This window comes from Podarcis cretensis, assembly GCF_951804945.1.
Source record: "Podarcis cretensis genome assembly, chromosome: 7".
Taxonomy (NCBI): Eukaryota; Metazoa; Chordata; class Lepidosauria; order Squamata; family Lacertidae; genus Podarcis; species Podarcis cretensis.
The window spans coordinates 3,196,822-3,214,585 of NC_137176.1; the positions used below are offsets into that span (position 1 = coordinate 3,196,822).

Here is a 17,764-nt window from a genome sequence, read left to right on the forward strand (position 1 = left end):
GGATATTTCCAGTCAGACTCACAGTATTTCATTTTAGCAGAAATCCTGCATTTGGCAAAAATCTCCAGGGGAAAGACTTCATTCAGTGACCTTACTAACTCCAGTGCAATGCGGCTAATATCAGGTTGTAGCAGATAACCTCTGAAAAGGTGGCATGATACAAGACTACATTTATGTCCCCTTTTTCTGGAGAAAAACAAAAAACACCCCGCCCCATTTACAACATCCAGTACATTAAGTGCACCATGGGCTATAAGCTTTTTCAGGGAGTGCCCTGTACCAAAATGAACACACCCAAAACCATTTGCAGGGGAGGAAGTTCATATAAACAATTGTGTTAACAGAGATCAAAGGCTGGGCCAATGTGAATTACTTTTAGTCAGCAAACCGAATTAGTAAAATTAAAGCTTAAAACATTAAGATACATGCAAACCAAGTGGGCAAGAAAACCATAATGAAGAATATATAACCTCTTCTATGAACAATAATATTCTCTATGTTGCTGAGGAGCTCATTCTTATATATTGGATGTGCTCAGAGCTTTTCTTCTGGTGTCAGATGCCGGTATGCAGTACCAGAGCTTTTTTTTTTCAGACAAAAGCACTGGTTATGGAGTAATAAATATAATGACAAATGGACATGTTTGCCAGATATTCAGGGAGAAGGAACTGATCCTGGGTGACAAGGCAGAGAGGAAAAGCTGAGCACATCACACTTCCCCTTCCCGCGTGTTGTGGGTCTATGCATTTTCCTGCTGGGTCACCCCATTACGATGTGGGTGGAGCTGGGGTCCTGTTATGAGGGAGGGGAGGCGGGGGGAGCTGCTCTGATGAGGAGGGCTCTGAGGAGACTCGGGAGGGCAGTGTGTCGTGCAGGTGCCTGCAGGTGCAGAGGGGCAGTGGCAGCTTGTGCCTGTTTCCGCCAGTGGACCATGCTGTTGCGGTGGCGGCGGCAACTGCGGCTGGTGGCCATGGGCAGCTCCATGCTCCAGATGGCTGGATGAGCCACAGCGGAGGAGGAGAGTGGATCTTGGCAACATAATTTTCTCTTTTGGTGGTGGCTGCTGTTGTTGCTGCAGCTCCTTCCCTCCACCAGCTAGCCAGTCCGCTGGTGCTTTAAGCTTGCCTTTGGCTACCCACCCCTTCCTGGAGAGAGGGGGGATCTCGCTGGGCGTCCTTGCAGAAGAACCTGCCTAGGGGGTCTGGGGCACGCGATTCTCATCTGAAGAGATTGTGCACCTTCTGTGGTTGGGTATTGGAGGAGCCACAGCTGCTGCAGTGCCCAGCTGTGTGCCTTTTGGAAAACATCAGCATGCAGGGGAGAGGGGAGAGAAACAGACTTTCTCTTTGCAAGAAAAAATTGTGTGTGTGTGTGCAACCTCCCACCCCTTTTCGGATCAGCATTTGAGGAGGAGACAGAGTCGGGTGCAGGAGGCGAGGGGGAAAGCGCCTCTGCTTGGCTGTCTCCCACCGCAAAAGCTTGTTTTTCTCCATCTTGCCCAGTAGGCATTGTTTTATGATGATGATGCATTGTTTTATTATTACGGGCTGCATAAAAGGGTTGCCATGTGTCTTCTTTTTCCAGGACACGTCCTCTTTTTCAGGGGTAAAATTTGGGACAAATTGCATTAATTTGCTTTGAATGGCCATCATAGTGTCCTCTTTTTTGCTCTACAAAATATGGCAACCTTAGTATACAAGAAGAATTATAATTTATTACTTCTACCCAATGCTTTCCCCCCCCCTAGCAGTATTTACTTTAACAACTTCATGGTGAGTACCGGCAACTTTCTTCTAGAAATGGCACACTCACCAAAGCTTGTCTCCAACTTGCTAGCCAGCTATTCTAGAGAAAGACAGAACTGAGATTTTCTTGGGGAAAACCTTTTGCAACCTAGTAGATACCAATTGTGGACCTTTCACTACCTACTTCTGTGTGGATGATATGTTTGCTTCACAAGGAAACATAGCACGAGAGATATGAATGAATTCAGATATTGAGAATAACCTTAGAACAGAGCACTTATTTGTCAAACAAGTGAGAATCTGCAAGGGAAATTTCCTTCCTACACACAGAAGAAGAAAAATGACAGTCTAAGGCTTCACTTCTTATTGACTTTGTCCACTGCCAACTTTAGGAGTAATTATAAACAACTGGTGGTTACTTGGGTGTAATTAACACAATACACTTACCAACTGGTAGTTTTGCAACAAGACTGGAGGGTGCCTTCTTTTAACAGGCACCACCACAGAACCTGTTACTTCATTTTTTGTCTATTAATATTTATTTTAAGAGTGCGAGTATTTCTCTCTCTTAAACCTCATAGCTCTTTCTGATAAAGAAAGTTAAGGTAATGTAATTAACATCCTATTTCTGTGCCTATTGTAGATTACTCCTCCATGAGATTACACCACCACAATTGTAAAATTCCTATTGTGTAATTGCTGAAGTGTGCATGCACACGAAAGCTCATACCTAGAACTAACTTAGTTGGTCTTTAAGGTGCTACTGGAAGGAATTTTTTCTCTTTTATTTTGTTTTGACTATGGCAGACCAACACGGCTACCTACCTGTAACTGGTGCTATGATTAAGCCTGTTTGGCTGTAGCAGCCCAGAAGATAGATGGCATATTAGATCAAAAGCCATCTTCCTTGAGCTTTCCTTACCCTTTGTCCTGATTAACATTGCTATGAGTTTTATGTAAGCCTTACATTGTAAGGATTCCACTGCTAGTTAAAACTGCTCTATTAGCTGGTTCTCTGATTTTTTTACCACCCCGCCCCCCACATCAAAACCAAAACATTCAGATAGAGCTCTAACCAGAGAGAACTTTATTGGAAGGAAAAACAGTAAATAAGGGTGGAGAGAAACATAATATTTGCAGAGAAGTTACAATGGTACATCACCTACAGTGTGATCTGAGCTTTCTCCTAACTTTGCCCTTTGCCTCACAGATGTTTGTTCTATTAAGTATTGCCCCTTTCCTGCCAGTGATCTCTCAGCCAAGAGGAAAGTGCTATTGTATACCTGTCTACCCAAAAGTAAAACTCTTTAAGATCAATGAGGCTTACTCCCAGGTAAATGGGTTTAGTATTATAGCCTAAATCCTGTAGCACTGCCTCTGGAACCTCTCACTGCTATGGGAAGTGGAAGAGCACACAACAATGTTCAAATGCTAGTAAATTCCAAGCACTCATCAAAGCAAATGAAATGTCTAAGCAGTCCAAGTTGATCTCAGAAGCAGAATGTTTGCAAAATGTTTGCAAAAAAACATTTGGCACAGTTCCATAAGAATTTGGTGAGATCCCAGGCACCCTTCTCATGCCAGACCCAAGTGAGATTTCTACCTGCCTCTGATCTGCTTGTTATTTGTGAAATTGTAAAATTAAACGATTCTATTTTCTTAATGGTAATCAGAATGTGCATGTAGTGGTTAGGGCCTATAGGAAGAAAACAGTTTCACGCTTCCTTTATGGGACCCCTCTACAGAAAACAGATTTTAACAGCAAAGTTCAGGCATCCTTTTTTCGACAGACCCTAGGAGTTCCAAAGTGTGGCTATATGTGCTGAACTAGATCAACATCTCTTAGAACCTAGGGGTTGGATCATGACTTTAAATATTGGTTAAAAATTCATTTTAGTACATACTCAGAAAGCATATTAACTTGTTTATTGAGAGATTCACATATTTTTCATGGTTTTCTGCAATTACTTTTAAACTCGAACAAACAGGGATTGCAATAGACTCTTTCTTCTTACTGGATGAGTCACATACTTTCTCTCTCATTAAGCAAAGGCTGTTAGACCACAAATTTCAAAAAATTTACCCCACTCAGCCCTACGTATGCCTATCTGCTTACCTGGGTTTTCAGCCTTGTCATGGAATGATGCCCAACTATTTTTATAATTTAGATACCCCTTTGCATCTTAGAGCTTTTATGTTAGTTGCTTTAAATGTACTGTCTAGAAGGTTCAAAAAACCACCCTTCCAGAACAGACTTTGCCCCTGTGGTATGAACACACCAGATGCAATATATCATATAATTTTGGACTGCTCTCTCTTCATTCAACACTCTTAACTGGTGATTCCTTTGAAGCTCCAAATATCTACTTGCAAAGAATCTGTAATCCAATATCTGATGAAGGATGATATTTCCGAAACTACTGAGGTTGTTTCAGGATACAAAATTGAGATTCTTAATCTTACCTAATGATGGCTACTGAGTCTTTTATATGTTTTGTGTGCTTAATATGTCTGGACTATTAATTTTTTATTGGACTATTTTTAATGGTCTAAATTATGCAAATAAAGGCTGAATGAATGATTGAATGAAAAGTATTTGTTGAAATGCATAAAAATGAATTTGTAAGCAGGAAGCTTTTATTAATACTGGGGAAGGGGACTGACTTCTAAGGAAACACAGAAAGGGTCCCGAGATAAAACATAAAGGTATATTAACTGCTTTGTGGGACCTACCGTTCAATCCTCCTTCGAACTGATTATGAAAATGCAATGCCACAAGCAGTGTTTAAGGCCTCTAGGGTGGAAGCAACATTAATGAGTTCATTGTGCTACGGAGATAAATAAAACTGAGCTATCTTACATGTTTGTTACATCAACGGTATAAGAAATGCATTGAACTCTTGTGAAATGTTATATAAATAGAGGCAAGCAGGAGATTTCCATACTGATTGTGCACCAGGGGGAGGAGGAAATTTAGTCATATTCTCTTACCTGCCCTGCAAAGAGGCCACAAACCCCAATTATACAGAGTATGTTGAATACAGCAGAGCCAACGATGGTCCCAACACCCACGTCTCCTTTCGTGATAAACACACCTGAAGGAAGAAAATAATTCCTGTGTCGCTCAGAATGAACAGGCAGGATTTCCCACCGCAAACCAGAACAAGTGGCACTATTCAAGAAGACTGCTGGGATTAAGGAGAAAACACTAGAGCATATTTTCTAAAACTGAGAGAAGCAGAGAAAATGTGTGTAATAAAAAGATTGCTTAAAGGTGTTTTCAGCACGATCAACCAGCTGAACAGTCAAATTCATTATAGTATGGAAAAGGAAATAACTGCAAAGGTTTCTCATCATCTGGTTAGCAGTACATGCAGGTCTGATCAAGGCATGTTAGAATGAGATGGGAGAATGAGCTGTTCCATTTCAGGTGGAGGAGCCACCATTTTTGAATGCTTCACTAAGCAAGCAAGAGGAAGAGAGAGAGAGAGAGAGAGAGAGAGAGAGAGAGAGAGAGACTGCCTGTTTGCAGCTGTGCCGGTTTTCTACTTGCAGGGATTTCTCTCTCTCCACCACAGCAGTCTTAAATGGCACAGGCACTCTACCACTTTAGGACTTGCCCATTCTACTTCATGTGAAGACCAAGTCTTACTTGAATGCCCTGAGCTGTTAGAAAAAGCTTCCTCAGATTTTGCTGCTGTCTGGTATTTGGGGGGCAATGTGCATAGGATTCCAATACACATTGGGGTAGAAATTTGGGGTGGGAAAATACTTGTTTAAAGTCAAATGGCCCGTGCTCAGGAGTTCTTTCTGCATGGTTAGCACTGCATGAAGAGCCTCTGATGTGGCCCACACATTGGGGGGAAGTTGGTAGAGGGGAAGGCTGTAGGGCCTGCATGGGCTGCCTCTGTGAGCTGGAAATACAGTGGTACCTCGCAAGACAAATGCCTCAAAAGACGAAAAACTCGCAAAACGAAAGAGTTTTTCATTTTTTGAGTTGCTTCGCAAGACGGATTTCCCTATGGGCTTGCTTCGCAAGATGAAAACGTCTTGCAAGTTTGTTTCCTTTGTCTTGCAAGTTTGTTTCCTTTTTCTTAGAACCGTGCATTCACTTCGAGGAGCAACTCATAGCACGCGGTGTGGTAGCCTTTTTTGAGGTTTTTGAAGACTTTGGTGATTTTTGAAGCTTTTCCAAAGTCCGTGCTTCGCAAGACGAAAAAATCACAAGACGAAAAAACTCGCGGAACGAATTAATTTCGTCTTGCGAGGCACCACTGTAGGGGTAAACAGACCTGTTAATTTTGGTTCTCCCTGTTTCCCATTTCCCCAATCTTAAGTTCTCTACATTTTCTACATTTCTGCAGCAGTTTGTGATCATTAAAATTCTTCAGCATGTCTCTTAAGAAACACATTTTTGCATGCAGCTTTGACAAATGCACACATTTCCAAAAGCCATTTCTGCTAATGTAATGCATTTTTGTATGTTATTCATTTTTATGCACACCTTTACCTTTTATATGCATTCTTTAAAACATTATTTAGTTTGAGAAACTGCATTGCAAAATTTGGATGTGTGGCTTTCAAAGGATAGCTATTATCTAAATTCCTGTGTTTCAGTTCTCATAAAGGTTTTGGAAAGTGAACATTTGATAGATATAGATTTAGATTTAAATATGAGCTGAATGGAATTTCTTCTCCATCACTAGCTGGAGCCCTGCTTGATCAAGATCCCAGCTCACAGAGCCAGACTACACATGTTTGGCAGGATTTTAGATAATTTGAACAACATTAGGATTCTCCCCAGTCATTTTTTCATGACTGAATATTCAAATTTGGCCTTGATCTAAGAATGAATAACAGTGTTTGGAGGCCAAGTTACCTGGTGTGAATGTGATGAATCCTTCCCTCTAAAGCACATTGCACATTGATCAACCTAAACTTAGAGAGATGAAACAGCTGAGCTTGCCACATGCTGTGGCTCTGATCCTTTCTTCCCAGAATCTCTCTGTCCTGCAGGGGCCTGAGCTGCCTCCTTGTCTGACCATGGCTGCTAGTGCAGGGTTGCCATATTTCGAAAAGTAAAAACTAGGACACCCTGAAAGTTGTTGAGCTCCCCCCCCCCACCAGATGCCTTTGAAAATCCAGGAAAATCCGGATGGATGGCAGCCCTATGCTAGTGAACATGTTTTTTCTTAACATAAGGGCATTTTTTAAAAGTAGTTTTCCACTTCCTCCAAGGAATTTTGACTCACTAGCAATCACCCAGCCTGACCTTGCAGTGTGTTATATACTCTGAGGAGAACTACTGAAAATGACTATGCTGCTCCCCACTCTCTCCACCTAACCTTTACTACCTCAGATGCAACAAAAGAAAACACGAACGTTTGAGACTGCCTTACACCAAATCAGCTTCCATTCACTTAAACTGGTCATGGTTCTCCACCATCTCGGGCTGGGGGTCCTTCCTACCTTCCTACCTGAGATCCTTTATGGCAGTGCTAGGATCTTGATACGTACAAGGCATGTGCACCTCACTGAGTTATGGTCGAATCCACTTTCATTATCTGTGCAGCTTCAAATTAAATGTATCATAGTCACATCTAGCTGTAGACTGAGCCATTCTTCACATCTCTTTCTGCATGGCACATGACAACAGGGATGCCATTCAAAAGCATATTGTTTTGTACTTACTAAGAACACACAGGTGGGAAAATTCCCAACAAACATAATATTTTCCTGGGTAGTCATCCCAGGAAGATCATCCTGGGATGTAGTTGTTGGCACTGGGGCAATCTTCCAGCAACATCCATTCCATCCTTCTGCCAATGTTTATTGGACTAAGGTTAACCTTATGGATTTGGTCATCTACCCAAAACCTGGGTGTGCATATCTATCCCCCATCATCTTTGTGGGAAACATAAGGCACAAAACTATTAAAAAGCTGCATTTACTTTCGCAGTTACAGCAAGAAAGAAGTGGATGACTTAGTTACCTATGACAGATGTAAACAGTTCTGGAGCCGAGCTGCCGGCTGCCATGAATGTTGCCCCTGCCACATCTTCACTGAGGTGCAGGCGCTGTGGAAGAAGAGAAAAGTCTCTTATCAGAAGCAAAATATAACACGTCCCCGGGCTATTAGTGTTTCAGGACTCAGGATTCATGGTCGTCTCCAACATCCACCCCAGGCAGAATAGTATCAAAGGATATGCAATGCAGTAGTAGCTGCAGCAGAATCCTTTCCCCAAAGTATTACCTCCAATGTCACTCTAACACAGGAGGATGTTGGAGGTGTGCAAGGGGCATGCAGCAGAACTCTTTAGGGATGCCATTTATCTTTCTGATAGTTTGGGAGCACTGTCACAGCTATTCTGCATGGTTTCATCCTATGCTCCTCCAGGGACACATAGTTTTTTTACAACTTTACTCTTGTCTGTGTCTTTTAAATGGGACATTAGCACACTGTTTCTCTAGCAGCTTTCTACTGATGTTCAAAATAATTAGCTGTCAGCTGCTGCCTGAACCTGAGAAATTATTTATATTATTGTTAAATTATCATTATCAATTACTTAACTGCTGGTAAGAGGAATTATCAGCCTGTCCCATTTGATTTCCATGTATAAAAGTCACATTATTTTATACTTACAATGTTATAAATGATTTCAGGTATCAAAACTTTACACACTTAAGTTAATGTTTCTCAGGCTTGGAATTTTAATAACAAGCTTTTCATGTTTCAGTTTTATTTTGTATGATTTTTACCTTAAATTTGTGATAGCTCAAGCTCAATAAAAACATCAAATAAGAGTAGATTTTTATTTTTACCTCTAACAGGTCGATCCTGCTGATCGACACCATACACTTAAAGCTCATTCAACACACTTTTAAAGCACATGACTTAGTACTTGATTCATATGCTGCAGGGTTGGCAGTGGCCTTAAATCAAGTTGCTACAGTTGTTCATGAAAGCTATACCAACCACAGCGATATTTTTCTAGAAAAAGCGGTGCCAGAGATCTCCCTTGTTCTCTTAGCATGGCAATGGAGCCCACCTGAGAGGTGCTGTAAATGAGCTCCAGCACATTCCAGCTGAAAAAAGACCTGGCTATGCCCATAGAAATGAAGCGTGTAAAACTGATGGGATGTAAACAAAGGTTACAATTGTGGTTTGGTAATTTCATTAATAAATATGCGTAAGTAGCATCAACATAGACTTACTTCACAAATCTTTTCCAACGAAGGGACAAAGAAATCATCACAGACAATAGCCAAAGCATAGAACATGTAGACAGCCTGCAAGAACAGAAAGCGCTGTGTTTACAAGGCTCCAGTTAAAACAGGATACTGTCATAATTTAATTATTTTAAAAGAATTAAGAACACATTATGTATACTGGTTTGGAATGACATCAAAGATATACCACAGAATTAAATTGGTGTAGTAGTCAACCCTGCTGTCTAGGGAACCCTGGAAACTGCAGTGTGGGGTGTGTGTGTGTGTGGGGGGGGGTGTCTTTAGCAGATAAACCTCAGTTCTCATCCTACCCCCTACTCATCCCTAAGACACATCCCTACCCAGAAAAACCAGCATTTTTAAACAATTTGTTTTTAATGTTTGCTTTTTATCGGTATTTTAAAATGAAAATTTCATCTTGTTTAATAAAAACCGCTTAGAGGTTTTTGGTGATTAAGAGGTATATAAATCTTGTCAAATAAAGAAAACAGAATTATTTGTGGAAATATGTGATATATGACCCTGTTCTGTGGAGTTAGCATCCCAGATGAGATTGTACTTATGCAAACAATTGAATAAATTTCTGTTTCAACAAGCTTTTTCTGCTGTCTCAAAAGGTCTTTATTGTAGAAGTTTATTCTGTGTTCTTTTTCAACCTCTCTTTAGTTGTGGGTTTTTGTACTGTTTTTAAAGCTGTTTTAGTTGTTTTGAGGCTCATTTGAAAACAATTCATACATTAACAAGCTAACAGTAATACAGTGGTACCTCGGCTTACAAACTTAATCCGTTCTGGAAGTCCGTTCTTAAACTGAAACCGTTCTTAAACTGAGGCGCGCTTTCCCTAATGAGATCTCCCACCGTCAGTGTCCTTCCACCGTTCAGCTTCCGTCATAGACTGAGGTAAAGTTCGCAAACCGGAACACTACTTCCGGTTTTGTGGAGTCCGTAAACCAAATAGTTCGTAAACAGGGCTATTCTTAAACTGAGGTTCCACTGTAAAATCAATATATTTTTGTAGTGTAGCTATGTCCCAAATTGCATTTGACACACTTTTCAGATTTTCAGTATGCAAAGTGCTCCATTATTTGTTTTGCACCTGGAAGGTACAGGGACAGGATGGTGGAGAGTTCAAGGATGTGTAGGAGAATCAGAAGGAGCACCGGATTGGCTCTGACGGTGCTAAAAATACGTAATTAATGCCACTAATGAACAAATAAAATGAAATGGCATCATTTCATGCTAGCCTTAAGGGTTGGGTTACAGCATCATAAAGGTAAAGGTAAAGGTACCCCTGCCCGAACGGGCCAGACTTGACAGACTCTAGGGTTGTGCGCTCATCTCACTCTATAGGCCGGGAGCCAGCGCTGTCCGCAGACACTTCCGGGTCACGTGGCCAGTGTGACGAAGCTGCTCTGGCGAACTGGCACCAGAGCAGCACACGGAAACGCCGTTTACCTTCCTGCTATAAAGCGGTCCCTATTTATCTACGTGCACTTAACTGTGCTTTCGAACTGCTAGGTTGGCAGGCGCTGGGACCGCACGATGGGAGCTCACCCCGCCGCGGGGATTCAAACCGCCGACCATGCGATCGGCAAGTCCTAGGCGCTGAGGTTTTACCCACAGCGCCACCCGCGTCCCCATCATAGCACCCATTATAACCTGTGTTCCCTTGTGCCTCTGTCTTTCCTGCATTATGCAAGTTCCTTCTCATAGCTCCCTTTTGTTCGCTTGCATTTGAAATCCTAAAGAGAAAGGCTTTGAGGCTGAGAGCCAGCAGCAAGACATAAGCAACAAGAGAACATGGGAGTTGAAGAGTGAGCCCCTCCACAGAGCCCTCTGAAGAAGCCATCCCCAACTGCAGAGCTAGAACCAGGGGGAGTTGGCAGCAGCCATAAAGCAGAGTGGGCAGGAGGGGAAGCTTCTAGGGAAACTGACCTGCTATGAAGGGAACAGGCAGACAAAGAAGCAATATAGGAATCCTTGGAACACCTGCAGTGTGGGAGCCTCGCAAGGAAGGCCAGAGTCTGTCTGAAAGTCCCAGTGCCACAACTGCCCCTTCCTCCACTGTCTCGGTTACTTTGAGCTTGGTAATGAAAGGGTCAGGGAGTACTCAGTCTGAGGCTGGGACCTTCAATTGCTCATCCTGAATGGATAGCCAGAGCTGGATGAGCCAACAGGCTCCTTGGGAGCGATGACGGGGCCTGAGAGAGCAACATGGCCTCTTCTTCCTCAACTCTGCATCCCTTTGTTTTATTTTAAATTAGCTTCAGGCGGCTTTCTGTCAAAAAAATATCAGAGTAGCTACTACAATAAATACAAGATCAGTTAGATCTTGGATAATTTACATTTAGATAGATAAAACACAACAAAACAGATTGAATCATAGATAATATAGTATCATTATAATAATGATAAGTGGTTTGATGGATGTAGGCATGAGTCTCTCTGAATCCACATTAACTGTGGGATAGGTGCACCCTAGGAATATTTAGAGGATTCTATATACATCCAAGTGCATATTTAATATGTGAATATATAATGTCCATTTTATAAGTTATATGCACTAAATTTTGAAATCAAAACCCCAACTCAATTCAACAAAAAATCCATCAGTACAGCACCAAAGGCAGTTAAAACAGGCATTTATCAATAGTAATAATTGGAGAACCTCTTTTGGACTTTTTGTATGGAAGGGGAAATGAATGAATTTGAGGTGTTTAAGTCTGAAGATTGGGAAAATATTACTTAACAGAAGAAGGAGCAATTGGATGTCATCCTGGAGTGAATACTTTGAATAATCTTTTTATATGTAACTGACAGATGGAGAATCCTAAGTCTCTTTTTTCTCTCTTTTCTTTTCTTCTTTCATTCTTGTATTTTTTTTTCTTCCTTCTTTTTTCCTTTATTCGCTTTGTTTGTCTGTTTGTTTTGGTGTCCTCTACTCTGAGTCAATATTGGGATTATACACAAGGGTGATGGATGGTTGGTGAAGGAACCTGTGGGAGAGGGAGGGAAAGGAAGATCTCCCAGGATGGGAGGCAGAGAGAAGAAAGGGAAGCTCCCAGGTAAGGACCTGGCAAGGTCCACCCCTTCCTGGGTGAGACAAGGCTTAAGATCTACCTTTGAGAGCAGACTATGCATTTTATTTTCTCTTTCATGTTATGAAAAAAAGAAAAGGAAAGTGTTATAAGAATTCTGAGGTCCCAAATATAAAGCAAGCATTCATAAATGTACAAGGCAAACACATACATAATGACCACATGTCTGAAATAGCACAGGAGAGCAAACCTGCAAGGAGGAAGGAAAGGGGAAAGCCTCTCCATTGTCTATTGCTTACCTGTCTTAAGGGTGTATGTGTGTGTTAAGTTGTGGGTTAACATAGCAGACGACACAGCGATTTCTCCAAGTAGCTCTTTATTTTGTAAGCTGGAATAGAACTGACTGCAAACAGCTCAGCCGGCCTGCTTTTATAGGCAGCCGGCTGTCAACATTGTAGCAACAACAGCCCAGAGTTCCCGCCTAAAATAACTGACGTGGACCTGAGTGAAAACTATCTACAGACCTGAGTGAAAACTATATACAGTATCCCCCTGCTGGCCCAGGGTGAAACTTCACTACATAACACCCCTCCCCACCGAGATAAGGCGTTAGTTACAATCGTAATGGTTTCCTTATATACAGCACTACGCGTAATGGTTCAATTAGGCACAAAAGCATATCGGTTACATTTTCCATACTTAGACCAACAGTGATAGATGTCCAACAACATAGTCCTTTAAATAAGTTGGGCGCTTGGGAACTCTGCCAGACCGCCGGGGACTGGTAGCCAAGTCCGAAGGGCCACACAGTTCTTGCTGAGGCTGTGATGCGACCCCAGGTGGCGTTGGAACCAACTCCCCTGGATCCGCTGCTGTGGGTGGAGCCTCCGCAAGTGGAGTGGTCTGAGTCTGTGGTAAGTCTGGCAGACCCTCTGAAGCGGCTTGGTTCGGCTCCACGCTGGCAGTTTGCGAGGGAGGTGTAGGTGGGGCCTCGCCATCTGTACGTCTCTCTTCTGGAGCCGCAAGCGCAGTTGGGGGCACCTCGGTAGTGTCCAAGTCCCCAACCCTGCGCCTAAGCTGGTCTATGTGCCGTCGCCACAAGCGTCCGTCTTCGAGTGCCACCTGGTACGAGCGAGGTCCAGTGACTCCCACTACTGTGGCTGGCACCCAAGGAATGTCCCCCACATAGTTCCGGGCAAAGACCTGGTTTCCTGGGACAAATGACCGTGGCGCGTTGGCACAGCCTGGGGGTTCAGCCACGGCAAAGTCCGGGTGTAGCCGGTCGAGCGGTGACCTGAGGCGGCGGCCCATAAGCAGTTCAGCAGGACTCCTCCCTGTGGCCGCATGAGGGGTGATGTGTTGCACGAACAAGTATTCGGCGACCCGCTCATGCCAGTCTCCCCGGTCCAGGCGCGCCAGTGCCTCTTTTGCCGAGCGCACCATTCTTTCCGCTTGCCCATTGCTGGATGGATGAAAAGGTGCCGTTAGGGCATGGCGGATGCCCAGTCCCAAAAGATACCGCTCAAACGTGCCTGACGTGAACTGCGGTCCGTTGTCAGAGACAAGGACATCAGGACACCCATGCGTTGCAAACAGGCCTCGCAGCACCCGGATGACAGCTTCGGTAGTGGTGGAGGGCATCAGGGCGACCTCCAGCCATTTGGAATAGGCGTCCACCACTACCATAAAGGTCCGGCCGTGAAAGGGGCCAGCCAGATCGATGTGCACCCTCGACCAGGGTGTCTTTGGTGTCTCCCAGGTGTGTCCCTTAGCTGCCGGTGGTGCAGGCCTCGACTCTTGGCACGCTTGACAGGCGGACACCCAGGCAGTGATGGCATCGTCCATATTAGGCCACCAGACGTAACACCGAGCCAACGCCTTCATTTTGACAATTCCCGGGTGGCCAACGTGCAGAGCCTCCAGGACGCGCTGACGGAGTCCCTGGGGAATCACGACGCGGTCTCCCCACAGCAGACAGCCGCGATGAGCTGAGAGTTCATGTTGTCTGGTTGCAAAGGGCTGGAACTCCGATGCAAAAGGCCCTTGTGGCCACCCCCTCCACACCCAGTTGAGCACCCGGCTGATGGTGCGATCCTGGGCAGACGCGGAGGCCACAGTGGCAGCGGATACAGGCGCTGCCGGAAGATCCTCAATCAGAAGGAGCGATGAAGCTGGAGCCGGGTCTTCCACAAATGCTGGAAGAGGGCAACGGCTGAGGGCGTCGGCATGGCCCATCGATTTCCCCGGGCGATGGATGAGCCGGTAGTGGTAGGCAGCCAGGAAAACAGTCCATCGCAGCATGCGCGGCGAGAGGACCGGTGGAGTTGGACGATCACTGGCGAGGAGGCCCAGGAGTGGTTTGTGGTCAGTGATGAGGTCAAAAGTCCTGCCATAGAGGTATTCATGGAACCTCTTCACTCCAGCCACAAGTGCCAGTGCCTCCTTGTCGAGCTGGCTATAATTCCGTTCCGTCGGAGATAGCGTCCTGGAAAAGTAGGCGAGCGGTGCTTCTCTTCCGTCTGGAAAACAGTGACTAAGGACAGCACCGATGCCAAAAGGTGAGGCGTCGCAGGCAAGGACCAGCGGCCTGGATTCACTGTACTGTACCAGCACACTGTCTGATGAAAGGAGAGCGTTGAAGGCCGCCGTCTCCCGATGACCCCAGGCCCAAGGCGTCTTAGTGCTAAGGAGTCGGTGAAGAGGCTCAGCCACTGTGGCTTTGTGGGGCAGGAACATGTTATAAAAGTTCAGCAGCCCCAGGAACGCCTGCAACTCCGTCTTGTTCTTTGGGGTGGGGGCCTGCTGGATAGCGTGGATCTTGGATGTGGTCGGGTGAAGGCCGGAGGCATCGATAAGATAGCCCAGGAACTCTACCTGTGGAACGGCGATCTGGCACTTCTCCCTCTTTACCTTGAGCCCGGCCTCTTGGAACCTGGTCAGCACGGCACGGAGGCGCTCGAACAGCTGCTGGTGTGAGTCTGCAGACACCAAGACGTCATCAAAATATGGTACCACGCCCAGAAGCCCTTGCAGGAGATGCTCCATAAGGCTTTGGAAGATGCCAGGAGCCACACTCACCCCGAACTGCAACCGGCGGCAACGGAATGCCCCCCGGTGGGTGACGATCGTCTGGGCTTCAGCAGTGGCATCATCGACTGGCAGTTGTTGATAGGCTTGGGCAAGGTCCAGCTTAGTGAAGACCTTACCCTCACCCAGGGAATGCAGCAGGTGTTGGACAACAGGAACCGGATAAGCGTGCTGCTGAAGTGCCTTGTTGATTGTGCACTTGTAGTCAGCGCAGATTCTCACCGACCCATCTGGCTTGACAGGCGTGACGATGGGGGTTTCCCACTTGGCGTGGTCAACCGGCTCCAAAACTCCTTGGGCGATCAGTTTGTCCAGTTGTTCGTCCACCTTAGCCTTGAGAGCAAAGGGAACCCAGCGTGGCTTTAGCTTGATGGGGGCGACTTGTGGATCAAGGCTAAAGGAGATGGGCGTACCTGTATATTGCCCCAAGGTGCCGTCAAAAACCTCGGCAAAGTCTTTGACCAGACCCTCAGTCTCTGCGTTAGAGATGCAGTTGATGCCGGTGACTTCCAGGCCGAGGGCATCAAACCAGTCTAGCCCTAGGAGGCTTGGCCACTGACCTTCGACCACCACCAACCGGAGCAGGCCCGAAAAATCCTTGAAGGCGATCCAGAACCAGCCAACGCCTACCACGGGAATGTCGTTTCCCTGGTAGTCTCTCAGGTGTACGCGGTGAGAGTCGAGTTGCCTTTTGGACACTCTGGGTACCAGTCTTTTGATGGTGCTCCATGACACGATGGACAGGGCAGATCCGGTGTCGATCTCCATGTCACATGGAGCTCCTTCAATGAGCACTGTGACGTTCAGCTTGCGTCGCGTAGGCGAGTCGGTTTGGCCAATCGTGGTTCCAGACGGGCAGCGGCAGTTGGTGAGAGCGAAACAACTTTCCTTGGCAGACTGGAGTGAAGACTTGGACTTGCGAGTCGATGAAGGGGGGGTGTCAGACGGAGCCGATCGGCAGACCTTAGCGATGTGGCCCCTTCTGGAACACTTCCTACAGATGGCGTCTCTGAATCGACACTTGGCACGGGAATGGTTGCCTCCGCAGCCGGCACATTCCGGTTGGCCCTTGGACTTCTGTTGGAACTTCCTGCGCTCCCGCTTTGTCTGGTGCACGTCATCGTCTTCACTGGAGGATGCCTCATCACTCCTGGCCTCTTCATGATGCACCGGAACTGGCTCCCTAGCAAGACGCGGGCTGCTGGACTTGCGGGTCTCCTGGGCGGAGCGTTCAGCAGCTTCTGAGGCCACAGCCTCCTCAATGGCTTTCTGTAGCGTGAGGTCTGGCTTGGCGAGGAGACGCCGTTGCAGATGGATGTCCCGGACCCCGCAGACGATTCGATCCATCAGGGCATCGTCTAAGTCTCGGAACTCACAGTGCATTGCAGCCTGTCGCAGGGCGGTGGTGTAGTTGTTGATTGACTCCCCCTCTGCCTGGTTCCGGTGGTAGAACGCATGGCGGGCAGCAATCTTGGACGGCTTTGGTGCGTAGTGGTTGCGGAGCTTCTCTTGGATCATGTCCCATGGTGTTGCCTGGACTGCTTCAGGCGCAACCAATGCTCGGGCCGTCTCAAACACCTCAGGCCCACAGAGGCTGAGGAATAGGCCCCGCTTCCGATCCTTTGATACTGCTGTCAGCTCGTTGGCTTGGAGGTAGCAGTCGAACCGAGCGAGGTAGGAGTCCCATGATTCAGAGGCTGGCGCAAACGGCGGTAGAGGCACAAGTGAAGCCATGATTCCGATGCCGGCGTGAAGGGCGATGGAAGGAACACAGTGCTCTTAGCCAGAACAGTCAGCTCTGAATTGGTTCTGTCCAGTGATTTCGCTCAGTGATTTCGCTCTGTGATTCAGCTCAGTTCAGAGGCTGGCCGCATCTGGCTGTGCTCTGATGTCCATCGATCCCACCTTCGTCGCCAGTGTTAAGTTGTGGGTTGACATAGCAGACAACACAGCGATTTCTCCAAGTAGCTCTTTATTTTGTAAGCTGGAATAGAACTGACTGCAAACAGCTCAGCCGGCCTGCTTTTATAGGCAGCCGGCTGTCAACATTGTAGCAACAACAGCCCAGAGTTCCCGCCTAAAATAACTGACGTGGACCTGAGTGAAGACTATCTACAGACCTGAGTGAAAACTATATACAGTATCCCCCTGCTGGCCCAGGGTGAAACTTCACTACATAACAGTGTGTATGAATAAGAGTTTGCACACCAATGTTCTGGGTTCCTCTCCTCCCTCCCTGCGTGGAGTAAGCGGGGGACCCTGTTGCAACAGTTTAATAAAGATCAGGCTTACTAGCTGCTTTGCTTCTCAATATTCTCTGGTTGGCCTCTGTTAATTTCTCCTACCGATAGGGAATCTACTTAAGGACTCGATATGGGCTCCTGGATACCCCGTAAGAGAAAAGGAGCAGTTTTTTCTTATAACAAAAGGAAAAAATGGCATTAATCCATGGGAAACAAGCCACAACTCCCTTTCATTTCAGTGGTGCTTGGACAGAACTTCCTGGTGGATTCTGAGTCACAGATGTCTGTTTCTTTGCCTGCTGCCCTTATCAGCACCTAAAATCCACTCTCTGTGGAGCCTCATCATCTTGCCTCCTGAGAGGGCTGCCTCTGGATTGCTGGGATAGCTCAGTCAGTGAAGCATAAGACTCTTAATCCCAGG

General features: G+C 46.0%; 1 protein-coding gene across 3 annotated transcripts in view; it reads right to left on the reverse strand.

The window, feature by feature from the left end:
• The window catches only part of SLC24A3 (solute carrier family 24 member 3), a gene marked incomplete at its 5' end in the record, with an annotated part of 178,169 nt that overhangs the window by 35,229 nt on the left and 125,176 nt on the right, over window positions 1-17,764 (reverse strand). For all 3 annotated transcript variants that reach the window (XM_079983575.1, XM_079983574.1, XM_079983573.1), the window contains 3 exons: window positions 4,737-4,840; window positions 7,738-7,822; window positions 8,961-9,035. In XM_079983575.1, coding sequence (XP_079839701.1) covers window positions 4,737-4,840; window positions 7,738-7,822; window positions 8,961-9,035 — 264 coding nt within the window. The remainder of the gene's footprint in view (window positions 1-4,736; window positions 4,841-7,737; window positions 7,823-8,960; window positions 9,036-17,764) is intronic.